The sequence below is a fragment of the Aulonocara stuartgranti genome, assembly GCF_965226115.1.
Source record: "Aulonocara stuartgranti genome assembly, chromosome: 13".
In the NCBI taxonomy this organism is placed as follows: Eukaryota; Metazoa; Chordata; class Actinopteri; order Cichliformes; family Cichlidae; genus Aulonocara; species Aulonocara stuartgranti.
This window is the reverse complement of record NC_138949.1, coordinates 20,802,014-20,822,860: the sequence shown is the minus strand read 5'-3', so window position 1 is coordinate 20,822,860 and position 20,847 is coordinate 20,802,014. Positions and strand designations below refer to the sequence as shown.

The window sequence follows — 20,847 nt, the reverse complement described above, 5'->3', positions numbered from 1 at the left end:
GCATTTTAATTTTATGGCATATTTTATCCTCCCTTCAGCTTCTACTGACACCTTATCGCCTCTCTGGCACACTAGCTCACATGCTGTGTTTTTGAAACACGACGTGAAAACATATCACTCTAACATCTGTTTCGTAACTCGTAAAATCATAGCATCACGTGTGCCTGTTAACCTAATAATCGTCTTTAATTAACTATTTAGCTGACTAATTAACCACAAGTCAAAATGATAATAATTGATTGAAGTGCTTTGGCAGGCAAGCAGAAGAAACAGCATGACCAAATTGAAGCAAAATTGGGCTAAAGATAAGTTAAACGTAAACAAGAGTAATAATAATGACCAACAAGAAAAAGAACAAGAAAAAAAGCACATCTGTTGTGAGAAGCAATGTAAACAAGTCTCCTCAAGCAAGTCAAGCAAAAATGAATGGACGTAAGAAACAACCAGCGTACCAGCTAACCAAGTAACATGCTGGCCAATTTCTGTAGGACTCTCAATTAATTATTATTGCTGTCTGAAAGTTAGACAGATGTTACGGTTTAGGTGACTTTATGCTGCGCGATAGCCAGCGGTCCTCAAAGAGCTGCTCTCTGTTCTAACTGACCAATGAGGCAGAGATGAGGGAGATGGACTCCTCTTTCATTTTGAGCAGGGCTTAGAGACGTAATCACCAGGGGCACCTGAGTGTGACTCAGTGTCACAGGTGTGAGAGGACACAAGATCTAGGGCAAATACTTTCAGTATTACCACTGCTTTCAGTGCTTTCCCTACAACTGCCAATACCTTCAGTAATGACTAAAGAGGCTACTTCTGGTCATTTTAATTATTTGCATATTAATGACGTAATGTGAAAATACCAAATGCATTTGGTCACAGAAACACAAGTGCACAAAGCCATTGCACTGCATTGTTGCCTGGCAACTTAAATAATGCAGACTTAAAATTGTTGCCGCTGTTGCTGTCAGTGCATCTTGAGGGAGGGCAGCTCAGCCAAGTAAAATGTGGAGGAGCACAAATTTTGGTTTGATTGCCCCCTGAGAATACAGCATGAAGCTAATATTTGATGCAACAACTGCTACACTGAAAAGCAGCCAGTAGTAGGTTAATAATCAAACATAACACACTGCTGAGGCTCGTGCACAGCCTGAAAAGGCGTCTTTCAAAACTCAATATTCAACCATTTGGGTGTATGTGCACCCTCCTTTTGTAGCACGACGTGCAATGCAATCACTGACAGGAGACTGAGTTGCACATATGTGCTATCAGCTCTCATGATAACTTTAATGAGGCTCTCAGTGGAGGTTTAATAAGGCGTCATCTGGGGAAAAGGTTAGAGATTTGTACTTGCAATAATGTCCAAAAGAACTGTCAGTCCCGTAGCTTTGTACCTGCACATTTAAACCATCCCCCAAATCCCCCCGCCTATCAATACAGGCATAGAAGTAAGTGTAGTCAAGTATGCTGCACGATATATGTGTAATAACAATATTCTTTGCGACTGCTGTGTTATTATGTATTATTTTGCTTCTTCACTTCACGGATGGCATTGCTGATGCAATAGCGAGGCATGAAAAATCAAGTCCTGTGAAAGAGCCTTCAGAAAAGTATTCCTCTTACAAACATCATTTTATTCATAATTTAAAAGCTGACATTTTAATGGTGAATAAAGCAGATTCAAAACTTGCTATACAGCAGCGCAACACTGTAAATGAAAAGCAGTGAAAGGAGAGGGCAAAGAGGCACGGATGTGGGTTTAAAAAACTGCACAAAATTCAGATGGCTTGCTGATTTTTCAGGACGGTGTCTATCTACTAACATACAATAGATTAATGATCTGAAATACGTCTATCAAGAAGAATATAACTCTGGCTAATGTGTAATTTATGTGCAAATAGTGCGATTGAGTGTGTTACAGACTAATAATCTCATCTACGCTGAGCTGAGCACCATCTGCCCTGAACACCAAATGAAAATATTCTTTCTCTGGCAAGTGTCTTTTCTCATTTGCCCTCCCTGCATCTAAGTGGTTCCCTTTGCCACTTTCTTTCATTCTCACGTGTTCTCACAGAGACACAGACACACTGCTAAAAGTTATCTATTCAAATGCTCCTACAAGAGACCAGACACATGCACATTTCCTTCTATCACTCCTTCTCACATTTTACCAACTTTGACCCCAATCTGTCCACTTGTCACTACGCCTCTCCACTTGTCCACAGCTTCTTTTTCCTGTACTGTTTTTTCTCCCTGCTACTCTTCACCCCTTCTGTCCATCTTACCTTATTTTCATTCAGCCATTCCCTCTATATTCTCTGGGTTTTTTGTTATCTTTCCGATTAGTCTGTAAAAGCCTTTGTTTTTTTCTCCCTACTTAGAATAGGAATTGATCCTCATTTTAACTCCGCTGAGGCCGATGAATCCAGCTCAGAGAAAGAATTAGTGAATAATTTGTGGATGATCTCTGAGCCTTTATCCCCTTTGTGGCCAACCCCGCTTCGAGTGTTCCTCATCTGGAAAGACGATGAAAGCAGAGTCTGTGTGTGACATAAGAGAAGCAGAGAAGGAACCAGGTGGTACTGACAGAGACAGGGAGGAAAAAGGGCTTGAAAGCCTCCGATGAGATGAATATTATGCAAGTGCTTGAAATTACATTCATGTTGGGAAAAGGAAGGCAGAGTACTGTAAACTTGTTGCTGTAAAAGGATGTCCATGTTTGAGAGTGCATGGGGAGGTGGTGGTCATCAATGATGGAAGAAGCATGTGGAGCTTTAAATAAAAGTGAGAGCAGAAGTACTGCGATTTAAGCAAACGTATTACCATCAAGTACTTCAAGTAAGACTTTAATAGTTATTTAAACTTTATTGAGATGGTTATTAACATTTATAAAGTTTGAACGTTTGCCTGCATAATCATGGTTTTCTTATAATTTTACCATCTCAGTCTAAAAGTTCCAAAACGTTGCCACAAAAAGCAAAAACCTTGCTTTATTTAATAGCTGTGGCTCTCCTCCACATTGGTAGGAGACATCTGACTAAGATGTTTCCTGGGTGCTTCCTAAATGAAGTCTTCAGGGCATGTTCTACTGTGGCAGACCAGGACATGCTATAGAGATTTTATTTCAGGTGGCTTGGGAATGCCTCCCAAGGCATGTGAATTCCAGCCATTCAAATAGATGGATGGATGGATGGATGGATGATAGATTGATTGACGGATTGATGGACTGATTGAATAACTGCTACCCCCTTCAGGGCTGTGTCCCTGTGCACCTCTGGACTGCTTCTGTCTGGATTGTTTCCTGGAAGCCCTTTTCTGACTAATTGCAGTAGTTGATTTGCCTTTTTACTACAGCTATAAAAGAGCTAACAGAGAGAAATATTAACTTATGTGTCAAACTTTCCCAGACTTGATGTGGAGGGTTTATCACTGGTGTTAAGATCCAGGTCTCCCACACAGCAAACAGTAGATCAAACAGCATTCTTCAATATGAAAGCCTGTTTCGTCCCTGCCTAAAGGAGTGAAATCTGAAGATTACTTGTAGTAGTCGTTGTTGGTGGGTTTTTTTTTACTTTGGCATTGCACATTATGAATTTGTCTCCAGGGTAAGCTTGGTGAGCTGTCCAAGGTGTATATGACCCCTCACACTGCAAAAGCGGAGACATGATCCAGTCTTGTTGCAGCCGTGGATAAAAGGTTAGGAAAATGGATTTATAGATTGACAGAGTACAATACTACTGTAATGTTCTTCGGCTTCTCAGAAAGAATATTTGCTGCAAACCTTACTTGTGATGCAGATTCTTATTCCATCGCTTGTGCTCACTCACAGTGAAGTTTTTTGGGCTGACAAAGCAATCATCGATTTCCACCCACTTACTCGAGTTGGCTCTCTCCGACTATCTTCACCAACACAGAATTCAGTTTGTAGGAGTTGCAAGTCCAGAAGTAAACCATAAAGAAAGCAGTTTAGATTTTTAGACATTTTATGGATGAAATCAATCAACACAACTGTTTTGGATTATTGATATCAGTTCAGTGTTACTGATAGAGCTAATTTTAATCACTTCATATACTTATGGGTAGCTTCAATAATAATATTGAGGATTTAGTAAGACGTTTTAGTAGAAGAACACATTGGCATAACGTGGAAAACTTTAAATATGACTACATCAGAGTTTTTATTTATGTACCGTACTCAAGTAAATGTATTTAGTTACATTTCACCGCTGGTGGTCTTGGAGTAATGCTGAGTGTGACAGGATAAGCTGTGTTTGTCGAGGTTCAGAATCAGGTTACAAAATGGGGCACCAGTAATCTGCTCTGCTACAGTGACAGAGTAATCCTTCCATCACCCCGAGACTAACACATGCACACACATGGGTGTCTCTGTGAGTACACACACATCCACACTGAAGCAGTATATAGAAAAGGCTCTCTCCGACTGTCAACCATATTGCCACCTGTGGATTGTATCACTCTCTAGTGTGTCATTGTTAACTCACCTACATGAAGAAGCCTGTGAGTTTAGGAAAGGCAGATTCATCAGTCGGTATTGGTGGAGTCAAGGTTCAGAGGACTTAGAGTAAAGGGTTTATTAAAATTTTGGTTCACTGCAAACTTTTTTTTATTGATTCCCCTGAGTTAAAATTTATTTCTTTGTTCTCCTTTTGATCTTTGATTGCTTTTGCCAATTACCCTCTGCCTCGACGTGGGAATTCCCAGTGGTTTTCTGCAAGGTACAAAGCAGTGTTACAAACCAGCTTTGTGTGTATTCTGTCTGTTTGTGAGCTTTAATGTTCTGTACGATAGAAGCAAATGGCAGTTTCTCAAAAAAAAGCCTAGTTTTAAACTTGAATACAAAGCATTTTTGTAGATTATCTAAGATGTTTTCAAAGTATTTTATCAGCCAAGGAGATTAGACAATTCACAGCTCATCAAATGCCATTTAATCTTTTAATAACCAGATAAAAATCTGTTCGTCCACCACTTTGGTCGAGAAAAATCTTAGTAAGTGCCACCCAACAGACAACAGGCACCATCTAAAAGTGTAAATACAAACAGAATCCAATGATCTGCAAAATATTTTAAACCCCACAATCAACCAATTACATCGAATGCTGGCAAATATGTGGCTGTGATATCAGTAATTTGTTTGAAGAAACTCTGACTGGGGTGCAAAAGGCTGTTAAAATTATGTAATAAAAACATAGAATACAAAAAAAGCACTTTAATTCGTAACATGACTGGATATTAAGAGTAAAAATAGTCTCCTGGAGAGGCTGAGTCTTTACTAGGGACAGAATATGGAGAAATCTCTGCACACAAGGTCCAAAGCTGAAATACAACACTGAACAGCCATGACCTTCAGGCAGCACTGCAATAAAAACAGAAATGATTTTGAAGTGAAAATCAATGCACGGGCTCTGGAACACTTCTAAAAACTATTGTCATTGAACACAATCACTGAATCCACCTGATCAACATCCAGAATTCAAGCCACCTTCACTGGCCCTGATCTGCTTTGAGCTCTAGCAGTAATAAACTGGGCTTTGTTCTGCATATTTAAACTGTCTGAAAAATTACAGAGAGCGCCTCCAACTTGGCTAACAAGAGGAGCACATGGGAACACAAGAACGAGTTATCCGCACATCTGCAAAGTCACCATTAATGCTGAACAATGGAGTCGCATGTGCTCCATCTCCTGTTTGTACAAATTTTAACTGCATTTTTTACTGTAATAAAATACTCTCTGTAAACTGGCCACACAGCAGTCCAGACAGATAACAGAGGTCTTCATCAGTCATGCAAAACCAAGAAAGACTAGGTTTGCATAGACTGATAAAGACCAAGATTTGCATTCCCTACAGGTTCCAGGTCAGGCAAAAATAAAAGTGGTTTCATGTTTTTAACCAGTCACAGTTTAAGAACCGGACATTTAGGTTGATTTCAGATGTGTGCTGCCAGGCGGGAGAAAAAGAGGAAGACCCTAAAGACGATTCATGGATGTAGTGAAGAAGAACATGTGGAGGTTGGTGTGACAGAGGACGATGCTAAGGATAGGGTGAGATGGAGACGATCTGCTGTGGCAAACCCTAAAGGGAACAGCTAAAAGAAAAGGTGTGTATTACTTATGCAGTTTTCTAACAAAAGAGTTAAACAACAGACATAGGGAATACGTCACAGCCAGGCAGAGTGGAGAAAACTACTTATGTTACTCAGGCTGAGTTTTGATTCGACAACTTGTTAATTAACATTAAATTCTGAATAGCAGTGAGCCATGAAATTGATGCTATTGAGTCAGTTATTTTCTTTCTCTCTCAGTAATGGTGGTTTTTGGATTTGGTCATAAATTTTACAACACATAAAGGCCTCCATCTGTTATCCACTGAAAAAACCTTTGGTGCACCATGGCACCAGAAAAATAGGATCACATAAAGCAGCAATGGGAAAACATTTTTTTTCAAGGCTACACTGATTGGTGTCCTCAGATTCTAAATGCTGGCAGAAATTTGTTCAAGGAAGAGACAAGCCCCATGTTCCAACTTTTTTGAAACTTCAGGTGTTTTGCAAAACAGCAAAGTTTATGTCACGGCTGGAATGTTTGAGGAGCATGGACCCAAAAGCACATACACGAGGACTAAAGTTTAACAAAAAGCAAGCTGTTTATTTTGGCTGATAACTAGCCCAAAAACAAAAGCACAGACGAACAAAGGTGAAAAACTAAACATTAACCTAAACTGGGGAAAAACTAACGCAGGATATGGAAAAACTCTGTTGATAAACCTAAACATGACCAGAACATGAGAAAACTGAGACGAGAAAAACATGACATCCATGGAACATGAGGTGAACAGACGACCTGACACTGAACTGAGGGAGACAGAGGACTTAAATATACAGAACGGTAATGAGGGAAGTGAAAACACCTGGGGAAAAAGAGCTGATACAAATAAACCTTAACGCCACAGGGGAAGTACAACTAAACACACTGAACAAGGAACGCAAGACCTTTCAAAATAAAACAGGAAACATAATGGAAGGTAGACATGACAACACAAGTTTGACACAAGAGACAGACAGAGGGAGGGAGGGAGGGAGAGAGGGAGAGGAACATAGAGGAGAGAGACACAAGGGGAACCTACAAAAACAAGGAGGCATAGAAGAAACATAAACCAAACTCAACTATTCATTCACTCTCGCATTCACACACTGGTGGAGCTACGGTTGTAGCCACAGCTGCCCTGGGGCAGACTGACAGAAGCACAGATGAGCCTACCAGTAGGCAGTAGGGTAAAGTGTCTTGCCCAAGGACACAACAACCAGGATGTCAAGCCCGGGGATTGAACCGGCAACCTTCTGGTTACAGATGCGCTTCCCAACCCCCTAAGCCACGGTCACCCAAATAGCAGAACTTAACATTATCACATAAGTAATACACAATACAAAATAACTCAACTATGCCCTCACCTTAAGAATACCACATGAATTTAACATAATATTAACATGAGAAATCAACAATACAAACTAACACAAAATGCAGCCCCTGACAATTTATCTGTGGCAAAAGACATGGGGTCTTTGTAAAATAAAGCATATTTATCTTTGTACCATCACCCATGTCAGGTCTCAGGTTTTTATGCACGTGTACATGTGGCGATACAGTATGTGTAATTTGGTTAAGCATTTGTGTGTCTAACACCCAAATGAGACTTACAATGAATCCACATTAAATAGCTTGTGTCTCCTGTCTGGTGAAACGGCAAGCTACTGAAATGAGAGCATACCGTGGAAATGAAAAGGGCCCAGTATTGTAGCAGTTTGCATGCCATATTAATCTGTATTCCGCTGTCAGAGCTGTCTAATTAAGTCCAGTCTGCATAAAAGAAATGCTACAGTATATTCACACGGCAAGGATGCTAACTGCTAATTACAAGGCGGTGATTTGGTGTGTGAATATAGAATGATCATTGTCACTAACCCCTGCTTTCAATCAGCTTGTCAACATAGTTGCAATAATCTCAGTTTGATGAGTAGAAGAGTAGCAGGGATGGAACCAGGGCTATTATGTTTTAATGAAAACACAGAAGGGGGCTCCAGACAAGTGGATTTAACTGTCATATCTGAGCTCACATTTCCCATTATTACCGCTGAATAAAAGTAACTTTCAGTGTGAGACTGCAAGATTAAGAAAGTAGACATGTGGCATTACAGTATGTTCTTGCAGAATCTCCGTCTCCAAGGTAAAATGATGTAAAAAGGGTGAAACCAACTGTCCTCCATGTCATGCTGGCAACACACTTTTTAGTGGCTTTAGGCCTCTTAGTCGAATATAAAATTGCAGTGTAATTTTCAGCAAAAAATACTAAATGCACTCCAAATTATATTGTTATGTCCTGACATTTACAATGTACTTCTTCCGAATGCTTGAGGTGCAATATCCTCATGTGATTCAGTAACTATAATATACTCAAAAGCATCCAACTGGTCCTTAAATGTAGGTAACACAGAATAAGCAGGATTCAGCACTGGTGACTGGGGGATCTTTCACTTGGGGTAGAAGGTCTGAAATGTTTTAAAAACTTTTAGGTTCCTGCTCATGTTCAAAGATTTCTGTATGTTCAAAAACATACCTTATGTTTTCATATTTTTAGAGAAACAACCCCCCACCTAGTGCCAGTCTTTCTCCCCTGCTGTGCCTCTGTTTTCTCCTGCTTTCTTTGTGTTTGCCTTCTTACATTCTCAACCAACTCTCTCTGCTCCCCCCTCTCCATTTGTCATTTCCTTTTGTTCTTCTTGTTGCAAAAATCGTGTAGGTTGTAGAGATGGACCGATCCGATATTACGTATCGGTATCGGTCCGATACTGACCTAAATTACTGGATCGGATATCGGAGAAAAATAAAAAATGTAATCCGATCCATTAAATATCACGAAAGCACCTCACAAAACTTGCAACACGCCGTAACTCGCCTCAGAACGTTAGCACGTCGGGGCAGTATGCATCACGTGATAGAGCGGCTGTGGCATGCGGGACCTGTCGGTGGTCTGGATAGCATTTGGAGCTTCGCTAGCAACCCGGCATTTCATCTCCGACAAAGTTATCCCGAGAGAAGTAAAGCAAGTGTGTAAGTCCATCTCTGAATGTTTGTAAAGCATTCCTGCATTAAGCTTAACAAACGATATATGGAGCGACTGCCTCTTCTTGCTGCTACTTCAATCATGAAACTGCTTAACGATCAGCTGATCGGCTTTTCTGTCGCGAGTCCGTCTCTCTGGTTTGTTTTTGGCCCACTTTGCACCAGAAAGAGGAAACCAGCGGCTGAACAACAGCAGCACGTTTAAGCTTGATCAGCTGTTGTTAGAATTTATTTATTATTACTTTCTACTCGAGGATCTTTTTCTACGTAGCTGACGCTGGTAACTGTGCAGGGGCGGATCTAGCAAAGTTTAGCCAGGGGGGCCGATAGGGCATTAACAGGGAAAAGGGGGCACAAAGACATACTTTTCTTTCTTATTCTCATTTAAAATGTCTAGCTTTTAATAAATAATTATCTGACACCCAAAGTTTTAATTTGATGCAAAATAAATAGAAGTCCATTACTGTATATAGTAACTATTAAGTCTAATATATATACCCTAGTAAGCTATAGTACTTTTTCCTTTGGGAAGGTACCATCTGTGCAGTCTGCAATTTTGTTGAAGAAAGATGTTGAATCTATTTAATATTTCTTGAAAAATAATTGATTTCTGTGCATTTTTTTTTCACACTGCATCAAATTAAGGTTGGTTACGTCGATTAAGCATCATGAGGTGGAGCGTGAGGGGTGGTTCCCTATTTTTTATTTATTTATTTTTGTTGTTGCTGGGAGTTGGAACCCTATTAGTTAGGCTGCTTAATATTTATGCTAAGTACTCTTTAAAATACCAGAATAGGGAGGATGGTGTAGGTTTAAGTTTATTAGATTGATCAGTATTGCTGAACTATGAAATATTTTTTTTTGCATACAGGTATAACAGAATAGCTTTAGTGTAGTTGTTGTTTTAAACTTGAGTATGAACTTATACAAAATGCAGCAAGATATTTAAAAAAAACAGTTTTGTTGATTAAAAAACACTATATCGGATTCATATCGGTATCGGCAGATATCCAAATTTATGATATCGGTATCGGTATCGGACATAAAAAAGTGGTATCGTGCCATCTCTAGTAGGTTGTACCCAAATATGATCCAAATAGCAGTGCAAAGCTGTTAACTAATGCATCATGAAGGTGATGAATAAAAATGAAGGTGAACTGAGTGTACTTCAGCCTCAACAGCTGCGAGTTAGTCAGCAGAGCTTTGATTTAACTTTACTTGAAATTTCTTTTTACCTATTTAGCTAATTTCAAGAGAACGGAGAACAAGGAAGTCTTGAAGTAAAACACCTTATGCAACTAGATTTGTGATTTTCAAAGCGTCTCAAATCAGGGCTGATTTTGGCATCACCTCCTACAACAACAGCATTAGTGGATTGCTATCTGCAATCTCCACCCTCCGCTTTCAAAGCTAAGGCTTCCAAAGCTGCAGAAGGAAACCGCAGCACGAGTTTGCTGAAAGAAGGCTGATAATAATCAACACGCGTCGTTTGTGTCGATGATGTAGTTTCCAAAGAAGGCTGTAGGATTCAGGGCAAGCTTTTTAGACGTGACAGCTGGAGGCAATGACAGAGAGAGGGCAGTTGACAGGCTGTTTAAAGGTGTTGTCAGAGTTGAACTGTATTAAAGATTTACTGCACATTTCTAGCTTACAGCATGGTAGAAAGAAATTCTAGCAATATTTAATAAGCTGTATTCCTCATGTAAGGCGTCATGCTTGACTTTAATATTGCTTTTTGAAATCTGTAGAATAAAATCGGAAAGAAATATACATCCAAGAGTCAAAATGTTTGAAATGGTGGCACAGTGGTGTGGTGTGATGGCAGGTTGGTTCTCATGTGTGGGTTCCCCGCAGATACTCAGAGTATCTTTCACTCTTTCACAGTTCAAACACATGGATTTTAGATTCTTGGTGATTCTAAATTTGTCGCCAGTGTGACCGCCTCTCTATGTTAGCTCTGTGAAATACTGGTGACCTCTTTAGGGTATACCCCACCTCTCGCACTATGACAGCTGGGATAGGTTTGATCCCCACCTTGACCCTGAACAACTATCTTATATAATGCCTCTCTGACCAGCATGAGGAATGAAAGTAGACAAGTGAGCAAGCAAGAAAAAGAAAGGGAAAACTTTATCTCTAAATTGCCCGCAGTTTGTGGTTAAGAAAAAAAAACCCTTTGCCAACATACAACCAAAAGCTGATGGTGTAGCAGGTTTGAAATACTTCCAAAGTACTGAACATTTCTTCAGCGTATAAGATATTTTAGCTGTCCTGATACCCTTATACTGCCAGCCATTCACAGTTTCTTCAGCTACAACCTCTTTTATTTAGCTTCAGGATGCGATTGGAGTGGATCCCAGCAGGATCTATTTGGCCACATGTTAGCAAGGTCAAGCATAAAGCTTCAGCCAAGCTGCAAAAAACAAGGCATAGAGTCTGGACCCCTATAAATACCACTGAGGATCGCTAAGTGGTAAATGGTAAATGGTAAATGGCCTGTATTTATATAGCGCTTTACTAGTCCCTAAGGACCCCAAAGCGCTTTACATATCCAGTCATCCACCCATTCACGCACACATTCATACACTGGTGATGGCAAGCTACATGTAGCCACAGCCACCCTGGGGCGCACTGACAGAGGCGAGGCTGCCGGACACTGGCGCCACCGGGCCCTCTGACCACCACCAGTAGGCAACGGGTGAAGTGTCTTGCCCAAGGACACAACAAGTGCTTTGCAATCTTCTCTCATTACATACTTATTTTAATACGTTTCCACAGGTGGTTGTGATATCATTAGATAAATCCACTCCCTGTCTATGTGATGGCATTAGTATTGAGTAAATTTTCATAATTAGGTAAATATTAGGCCCTAAAGAGGGGCATATGTGGGGATGGGACTGGTCTGATTGACAAGCCTTTTTTTTCCCCTTTCCTTTCGCATGTTTTCATTAGATCAGTTGTGATGTAATGACAGTTGTTATCTTTTGTGAGTGGAATAGGCAGAGAGAATTTTGATGCTTGTTAGCATGTTTAATGAATTCTCTGTTTACCAAAATTATGTTGTACTTTTCAAAGCTGGACTATCAACTCTTCAGACCATTCTAATATTATTATTTCTTTTTATGTTTTTTTAAATGTTTGTTTATTCTCATACTGGATTCAAACCAATTTCAGTTGAGTTATTTTCCAATTTAGATTTATTTATGTAGCACCAGATCTCAACAACAAAAAGAGAAACCATACAGTTTGACATTGTTAGCTATTTCCGAGTCCAAAACTCCTATCACTTTTTAAAATCAAACAAACTCTGAGGCACTACCTAGAAATTGTTTCACCTCCAGTACAATGACCAGTGTGGCTGTTATCTCACGTGTTACAATAAAGTTTAATGTCCAGGCATGCGTGAAAAAAAATATTTACATTTAGCAAAGTTACAAATCAGCAGGAAATTAGCTAGTTTAGCTAATTTAGCTAAGCTAGTTTTGACTTAGAATGATAAAAAATGTTCTGACGGAAGAATTTGTAAAAAAAGCAAAAGCAAAACTAAAATGTACAGCTCTACTACGACTGACATAAAGAAAGATGAAAGGCTAATAAACAGCAATGTTTGGAGGGCTGTTGTAGTAAGTAAACATCTTTCCTGTGGTTAGGCTAATATAAATACATTAGCATGTAGGTTTTGATCCCAAGCTTAATGTCGAAGTGAAGTGTTCTTTTCTGAAGACATCAAATAAATATTTTGTATCCAGGACACTGTGAGTACATGTGCTATAGTCAACAACAGGCCTTTAAAAACTTTACTTAAGGATGTGTCACAAATGAACAGTGCAGATAAATTCTATTATTATTTATTCTGTTAAATAAAACAACACACAGAGGATTAAAAAAAACATTAAAACAGTCTCAATCATCAGATTTTTGGATCCAGAAACAGGGTTGATGTGTCATCACTTGACAAGTGGCTAGAGAAATAACAATCCACATGTCACCATATGAGCAAGAAGGCCTAGTTGGCAATAATGGAGAGATTAAATTTTTATTTATTTATGTATTTTTTACCAGGGTAAAAGATAGAACCGGGCTACCTGACCAGTTTAAAGTGTCAATCCCCTACTTCTCTCCACTACTCAAATTGAATAGGTCCTGATTCCAACCAGAAAAAGGTTTCTATAGGGCTTGAAGCCCTATAGTAGAAACTCAATGTAAGAAAAGTAAAAACACCCGCGACACATACGGTATGAAATGAAACAAATTTGAATACTGTTATTTGCAGTTAGGCTAAGTGCATGAATATAATTATGAAATTTGGACTTTTCATGTGGACTTTGCTTACATGCATATCTGTATCACAGGCACAGATGGAAGTAAATTACTGGGAAAAATAACAAAAACAATGAGGAGTCCACTAAGATTGTGGTTACTAGCTAAAAATAAGTGAAAACAGGCTTGGGTTGGGAGATATAGAACGAGCCATATTCCAGTAAATCAAAGTCACAGTGGTGTCCTCTTAGAATAAGTCAACACAGTGTGCTACTTTCACAAAATAGCTTTAATAAACTGACAAGCAAGGGCTGTAGACTAGTTATCAATGGAAATGAAGTTTCTTGGATAACTCAAACAGTGTGAAGGACATACAGAACGTCAGCTTCTATTGATGGCATCCAAGAAAAAAAAACAACAAAAACCTTGCTCTTCGGCACAAAGCTGCAAAAGAACATGAAAGGAAGCAGAATGTTAAGTGGATCATTGCTTTCACATAGGTCAAACATGTTTGGCATAAACCTGGCTGAGACTACCACAGTAAATGCATCGTCTTTAAAGTGAACCACGGAGGTTTGTGTGTGATGATACGGGGCTGCATGAGAGGGAAAGGTGCTGGGGAGATGAAATTGATAGAGGGCAGCATGAATGCTTGCGGATGTTCCAAAATACTGGCAAACAAACTGAGTCGCAGTCTCCAGAAGCCTGGCAGGAGAGTAATATTGGAGCCTGATAGCGATCCAAAAACACAAGACTGCCAAAATCAAACAAGGAGGAAAAAAAGTGAAAAATAGGACCTGGCAAGTGTGCCGGCTGGCTGAATCTAATAGAGCACTCTTTGGTATTTTAAAAAGAAATAGTAGAGTAACAAACCCCATCCAAAGGAAAGCAGCTGAAAAAAATGGCAGAACATCCTTCCAGAAGTCTGTGGTGTCCTCTGTGCCGAGGAGGTATGAGTCTGTCATCAGAAAAGAAAAAGCTGATCATGCACAGTAGTGAATAATAATAAAAAAAAATACCTTTGGAGTGCTGATTTTCTACTGTGAATCATGTGTTTAATATGTCTAAGCTGTTTTAACTGATAAACAGTACTGGAATTTCATTTTTAGGATATATTGTACAGGGGTGTGCGCAGACCTCTTGTACACGCTGTATCTACAGATAAGCCACAGTGTTAAACCCACCTGCCTACCTCCTGCTGCCAAAACAGCTGGCACTGACACAGGATATCTGAGTATGTCCTGTGGTGTCTGGCAACGAGGTGATGGCACCGGTTCTTTTGGGTTCGATGGGTTGTGGGCTGAATCAGGCTTGAGCTGGTCAATTCTGCAGATTATCGGCTGGATTGGGATCTCATGAATTTGATGGATGAACAGCTGGAGCCTTTTATCGTGTTTCTCTAGTCACATTGTCCTGCCGGGTGAGGCTGCTGCCATCGGGAAATGTGTTTGGCATGAGGCTGTTCTGGTATGCAACAAGGCTGACAGGTGGATGTACCTGACAAAGTAGCATCCAAACATTTTCCAGCATTGTGGAACCTGTGGTTGCAGCTTGCTCATTAATCAGAATACAGCACTACAACATCACCAGGTGGAAGGCACAGTTAACCACTCATTTTTTGAAAAACATCTTAACATTTACAAAAATAGCATCTTTCTTTCTACCTCCTGCATTGTTGTTTTTGGCACTCGCTCTGTATCATCCCGTTGCTTGTATTCTTTCAGCGACAGTTATACACGCAGCGATTTTCCGAAACAAAGCTTACGCTTGTTATTTCTTTTGAGCGTGAAACTAGTTTTTTTCTTTCTTTCTGAGCCTTCCTCTCAAATTATTAACACAGCTCTTGCTCTTCTTTTTCTCTTCGCCTGGCTTTGTTTGTTTTCGCTCTTGGCTTACATCCATATTTCATTCTATTTTATTTTTTAACTGGGGGAGAAAAATAATGCATGACTTGACACGACTGCTGCAGAACAGCTAGTCAAAAATTACTGAACCTGACTGCATTATTCAGCTCGGTAATCAGGAGGAATTTACTTTTAATTAGGCCTGCTATTAATTAGCTTTTAAAGCAAACACAATAACTTTAACTTGTAGCTTTTTCTCTTGGAACAGAGCTTTAGTAATGAAGTCCATTTCTTGCATTTCTCTATTTTCCGATTGATTTTTTTGTCTTATTTTTCACAAGAAGGCATTTGGTGTTTTTTTTTTTTAAGATTTCAGGATACGGGCTTAAAGTAAAATAAATAAATAAAAAAACCAAGGTGAAAATAAATAACTCAGAGCTGACGCACTACTAAAGGCTACCATTTCAGGCCGTTTCAGTGAACTGCAAATTATGAACTTTTTCCAAATAGAAAGCAGATGGTGATGTCTTTTAAAAACCTGGAATTTTCTAAACCTCTTTCATTCTCTGTTGAATACATCCCAAGCTTGACCAAAAAAGAGAGCTTTTCGCTTTAGTCCTGTTTCTCCCGCGGCTGTTTCTTTACCAGACCATTAAAACCGTCAGGCACATGGTGGCTGTTTTTCATTATTGCCCAGCTGAAGACCGAAGTGACAACTTGAGTGTTGTACCACCTGAAACTAGTCTTAGTGCTCCTCCATTGCTCTAATGGACAGGCAAGCACTGTGTAATTTGACCCATAAGCAAAGCCGGAAGAACAAGGCCCATCATGACAGGATGGTGGTTGTATGCTGTTTTCACTGGGATTTGAACTCCCTCACATCCTGTTTCTTAATGTCCGCTCTGCGTGGCTTGAAAAAAAAAAAAGTCAAGCGGTATCCTGCGCCTGACCCCTGAAACTCAACGTTATTTTTGTCCTCGGTGTGAAAAACTCCATGTGAAAACAATCACATGTTCATTTTCTTCAGTGTCCTCGAGTAAATGCTGTAATAGAGAAGTGTGTGCGATGTGTTTTCTACAGGTGCACAGGCAAGTCAGCTTATTACAGAAATGCATTTATCTTTCGCCAAAAGACACATTTCTTAATATAAATGGTCTATAATTTGGTCAGATATTTTTGCAGACCACAGGGGACAATTTAAATCACTCCTGTTAGAGGGTTCGTAGGAGCACATTCATGCTGTGTTTTTTTTTCTTTTTTTATCTGTGAGGTCTTCGTCACCAGAGTGAGATAAAGTCAGTCTAAAAGATGGGGCACCTTTTTAATTTGAAAAGCAGCCAGAATCCCATCTGATCTTGAGCCAGAGGGAAGTGTGCTCCTAGGTCTGTCCTCATGCCCTGCTATGTGGAGCGCACTGCTGTGTGCATTCAAATGAACAACCATTACCACAGCTACAGAGCCTTAAGGGAAGAAGACATGCTGCGATAAATCGATTGTTGTGCTCAAAGTAAGTTTAAAATGATGATCCAAATGCTGATCTGAGACAAGAAGGTAAGAAAAAAAGGGCTGAAATAAAAAATGTCCAGATTTGCCAGAAGAAAAAAGAAAAATATGCACATAAACACCCCAGACTGAATAAACATGTCCAAGCTGAACTAGTTTAGGGTTTGGAAAGCAGAGTTTTCGTAAACCGATCAAAATAAAAATTGCACTCTGGATTCAGCCTTCCCTAATTGCACTGGTCGTTCCAAAATTGGCAGCTTCCAAGCCAAACAGGTCCTCTGCTGCAGAGAGTTTCTTTGTAATAAACATAATTAAGAGCGAGACAAAAAGACAACAAGATATCAATTTGCAGGAAGCTGATTAAACTTGTGCCAAACAGAAACAGAGATCTGTTGAAGAAGACGGGCGAAGCACATATTTGCCACTTTTACGCGCTGTGCTGCTCCGATTAATTTCGTTAGCACGTGTAAATGCCAGACCGTATTAAATCAGCTCCCATGTAAACAGCTGACTCGAAGTCAATGGTTTCAGTAAGAAAATGTCCAACAGATGTAAAAACAGCAAAATTAATGATAAAAAAAAACTTCTGCGATGTGCAAAGAGACACGAAGAGACATGCATGGAAGGAGGCTGAAAAGCAGACTTGCTGACGTCTAACAAGGAAAAAGAGGATATAAATAAAAACACACACACACGGAAACTGGTTAACAAGCTCAAACAGGAAGTTACTGTAACAGAGAGAGAGAGACACAACATAAACATAAATAAATGGAGATGCAGATAAGAAAGCACAGACAACACTCGGGGGAAACCTAATGATAGTTAACTCATTGTCCACTCATGCCATATTTGATTGCCTTTCCACACAGCACACTGGATCAATGAATGTCAACAAGTATGTTGACATTGTGGAGTACCACACTGATATGATATTGCCAGTCTGGTGGGAGAGTGTATTTCCTCTTCACCCTCTACACCACAGACTTCAGCCACTGCACAGAGACCTGCCATCTTCAGAAGTTTTCTGATGACTCTGCGGTGGTTGGATGCATCAGCAGGGATGATGAGACAGAGTACCGGGCTGTGGTCGACTCCTTTGTCACGTGGTGTGAGCAGAATCATCTGCAGCTCAACGTGGCAAAGACCAAGGAACTGATCGTGGACTTCAGGAAGACCAGGAAACACTTGACCCCTGTTTCAATCCAGGGGGTCAGTGTTGACATTGTGGAGGACTATAAATACCTTGGAGTACACATTGACAATAAACTGGACTGGGCTAAAAACACCACAGCACTTTACAGGAAGGGCCAGAGTCGTCTCTATTTTTTGAGGCGACTGAGGTCCTTCAGCATCTGCCAGAAAATGCTGAGGATTTTCTATGAGTCTGTGGTGGCCAGTGCGATCCTCTATGCTGTTGCATGCTGGGGGAGCAGGCTGAGGGTCGCAGATGCCAACAGACTTAATAAACTGATCCGTAAGGCCAGCAATGTTGTGGGGATGGAGCTGGACTCCCTCAAGGTGGTGTCGGAGAGGCGGATGCTGTCCAAGATAAAGACAATGTTGGATAACACCTCCCACCCACTCCATGACATGTTGGTCAGTCACAGGAGCTCGTTCAGTGAGAGACTGAGATTACCGAAAAGCACCACTGAACGACACAGGAAATCATTCCTGCCTGTGGCCATCTCCCTGTACAACGCATCCACTTAACACACTGTTTGCTGCTACAACTACACATGTTTCTTTTCCAAATATTTATTTATAAGTGACTTATGTATGTATGTATGTATGTATATGTATATATTGTACTATTCTTAGTTAGCGTATTGTCTGTCTTGTCTTAATGTTGGTTTAAAATGGAGCACTGTAACAAAAAATAATTTCCCCCAGGGATCAATAAAGTATTCTGATTCTGATTCTGATTTGAGTAGCACTTGCATGAGAAAGGTGAATTTCAAGTGTATTTGGAGCTGCTGTGAAAGAGCAGTGTGATAAGACAAGTTTTTACTACGCACAAATGCAGGGAGTTAGCTGGACAGTGTGCTTGTCTGTGCACACTGGGATGCAAGGGGCCCCTTGGAACGAAAGGTTTCTTAGAATAAATCATTTGTGTATTTCCAATAAATGAATAATTGAATTACTTAATTTTGTAGCAAGTCCCTCACAGCCTCACTTATTGAGCTGTCCAAAATAAACGCTGTGTTTCACTGCTCATCCTTCTCAGGAATTAATTACATGGTTCTTCACAGGAAATTATTAGATTTATCCTTAGTGGAGGTTTTGCTACCTGACGTATGCTTGTCTTTGTCCTTACATGCACTACTCAATAAAAGACGTGCACACAGATTGCCCATATTTGCACTTAATATGTAATCTGTGTCTTACATCCTTTTATTCAGAGCACTAGTTATCTGTACAGGTGCACCTATTACATCATTTTCTCTCTATACACGTCTGCAGACACTTTCTTTGTTTGCACTCCAGCACAGAGTGTCTTCCCACTGAACTCCATTAGCCTCCTCTACTGCTGATGGATCAAAAACCAGGGGATTTTTCTTCACGTATTGTCGTGTGGCAAGGCTCAATAGATACTTTAAAAGGTGTGTGCGGTTAATAACAGACAGATCCCTCCTTCGCTCAGAGACCAAGATAAGCTGTTTCTATGATAAGATAGAGGTAACAAACACAGTGTTGCCTTTGGTCTTCCCTTACGTTTCTCAAATTCGAAAGACATGGCAGCTGCTGTGAAACTATTAGCAGTTTTCTTCTAAAGTATTCCTCTTCCATTTTCTTATCTCTGACACCCAGGTATAATAAGGGCTTAGGAGTTTTGAGAGGTGACAAGTCATCGTTACCTCAGCACAGTTCACTGATTAGTCTGGCACAGTTTTGTTAAGCTCGGTTGATCCTCAGTGGCTTTATTCCAGACGTAACTCTTACACAGAAACAAGCACATTATTTGTGGTCTTTATAGACTTTGTAGGGCTAGATTGACACTACAAACACTTATTTCAGCCAAATTAAGTTAATAAATGTTTACTGCGAGTTTCTAAGTTCGTGGGATGAATCCTCAATTCTCCAGGGTTTTTTTTGAAGGTCTTTCAAAGTTTTTCTTCGGCCATTGGCTGCTTTTGCACTCATTTTTAGCCCAGTCCCTATAAGTGACCATTTTCAGAGGAATGTTTTACGTTTTTCAAGCCACTTAACACCAACCTATGACTCATTCAGGCATTAGAAAGGCACTTAAATTGAGGGTAAACTATTGCTGTGATGATGCATAACAGAAAAAAATGTATCTTTATGCATTTTCTTTCCAGTTCTTTAGGTTAATTTAAAAAAATGCCAAATATAGCACAGTATGACTGACATAAACTATTTTTGTACCATTTCTTGAGATATTAGACAAAAACTTGGCATGGTGTGCAGTATGTCCTCAACAAATGTAAGGAAATTGGACAAGTGGAGGACAAAAGAAGCAATGGGAGACCTAAACACTACAGACCTAAAACTCTACAACAAATTAAAAGTAGCTGTATTTCATGTCCTTAAGAAATAGGGGGAAAAAATTGAGTCTGGCTGTCAGTAAGATGTTCTTAAGGAAACAGAGAGAGCAGGATGAGGTTTGCCCAGTTACATAAGAACTGGACTGAAATCAGTGGCAGCAGGTCTGATGGAGTGACAAATCCAAATTTGAACATTTTCAGAAGAAAGGTACAACAGTGAGTGTGTAAAGCATCTGTAAAATGCAATGCTGTATGTCAGCTCTGGGCTGCATTTTGTCAAAAATTATCGAGTTGTGTAGAAAAGTACCATCAGAATTTGGATCTGCCATGCAATACTATCTGGAAATGGCTTCATTTACAAGTATGACAGTGATCCCAAACACACTGCCCCTGCAGTAAGTGCATACCTGGATAGAAAAAACACACAACACTATCAGTCATGGATTGGGGTCAAAGGAGCTTGCAAAGAAAAGCGTCTGGACTTCTTTAAGTTGCTTGAAGATGTTTCACCTCTCATCCAAGAAGCTTCTTCAGTTCTAAGGTCAAATGGTGGGGAGTCCCAGATTTAAACCTAGTGGGAGTGTCCCCCCACAGAGGGACAAAAGGA

At 40.0% G+C, this 20,847-nt stretch overlaps 1 protein-coding gene across 6 annotated transcripts in view; it reads left to right on the top strand.

Moving 5' to 3' along the window:
* The window catches only part of LOC309720967 (cGMP-dependent protein kinase 1), a 101,256-nt gene that overhangs the window by 15,696 nt on the left and 64,713 nt on the right, over positions 1 to 20,847 (top strand). Inside the window, exon 1 of one of the 6 annotated variants that reach the window (XM_082558250.1) lies at positions 6,006 to 6,111. The exons of 4 other annotated variants lie outside the window; for them this stretch is intronic. Coding sequence is in view for 1 of the 2 variants with exons in the window: in XM_082558249.1 (XP_082414375.1) it covers positions 9,019 to 9,118 (100 nt within the window). In the remaining variant the exon portion in view is untranslated. Of the gene's footprint in view, positions 1 to 6,005; positions 6,112 to 8,837; positions 9,119 to 20,847 lie in introns of those variants that run through there. One more of the 6 variants, XM_082558249.1, reaches the window with a different exon arrangement.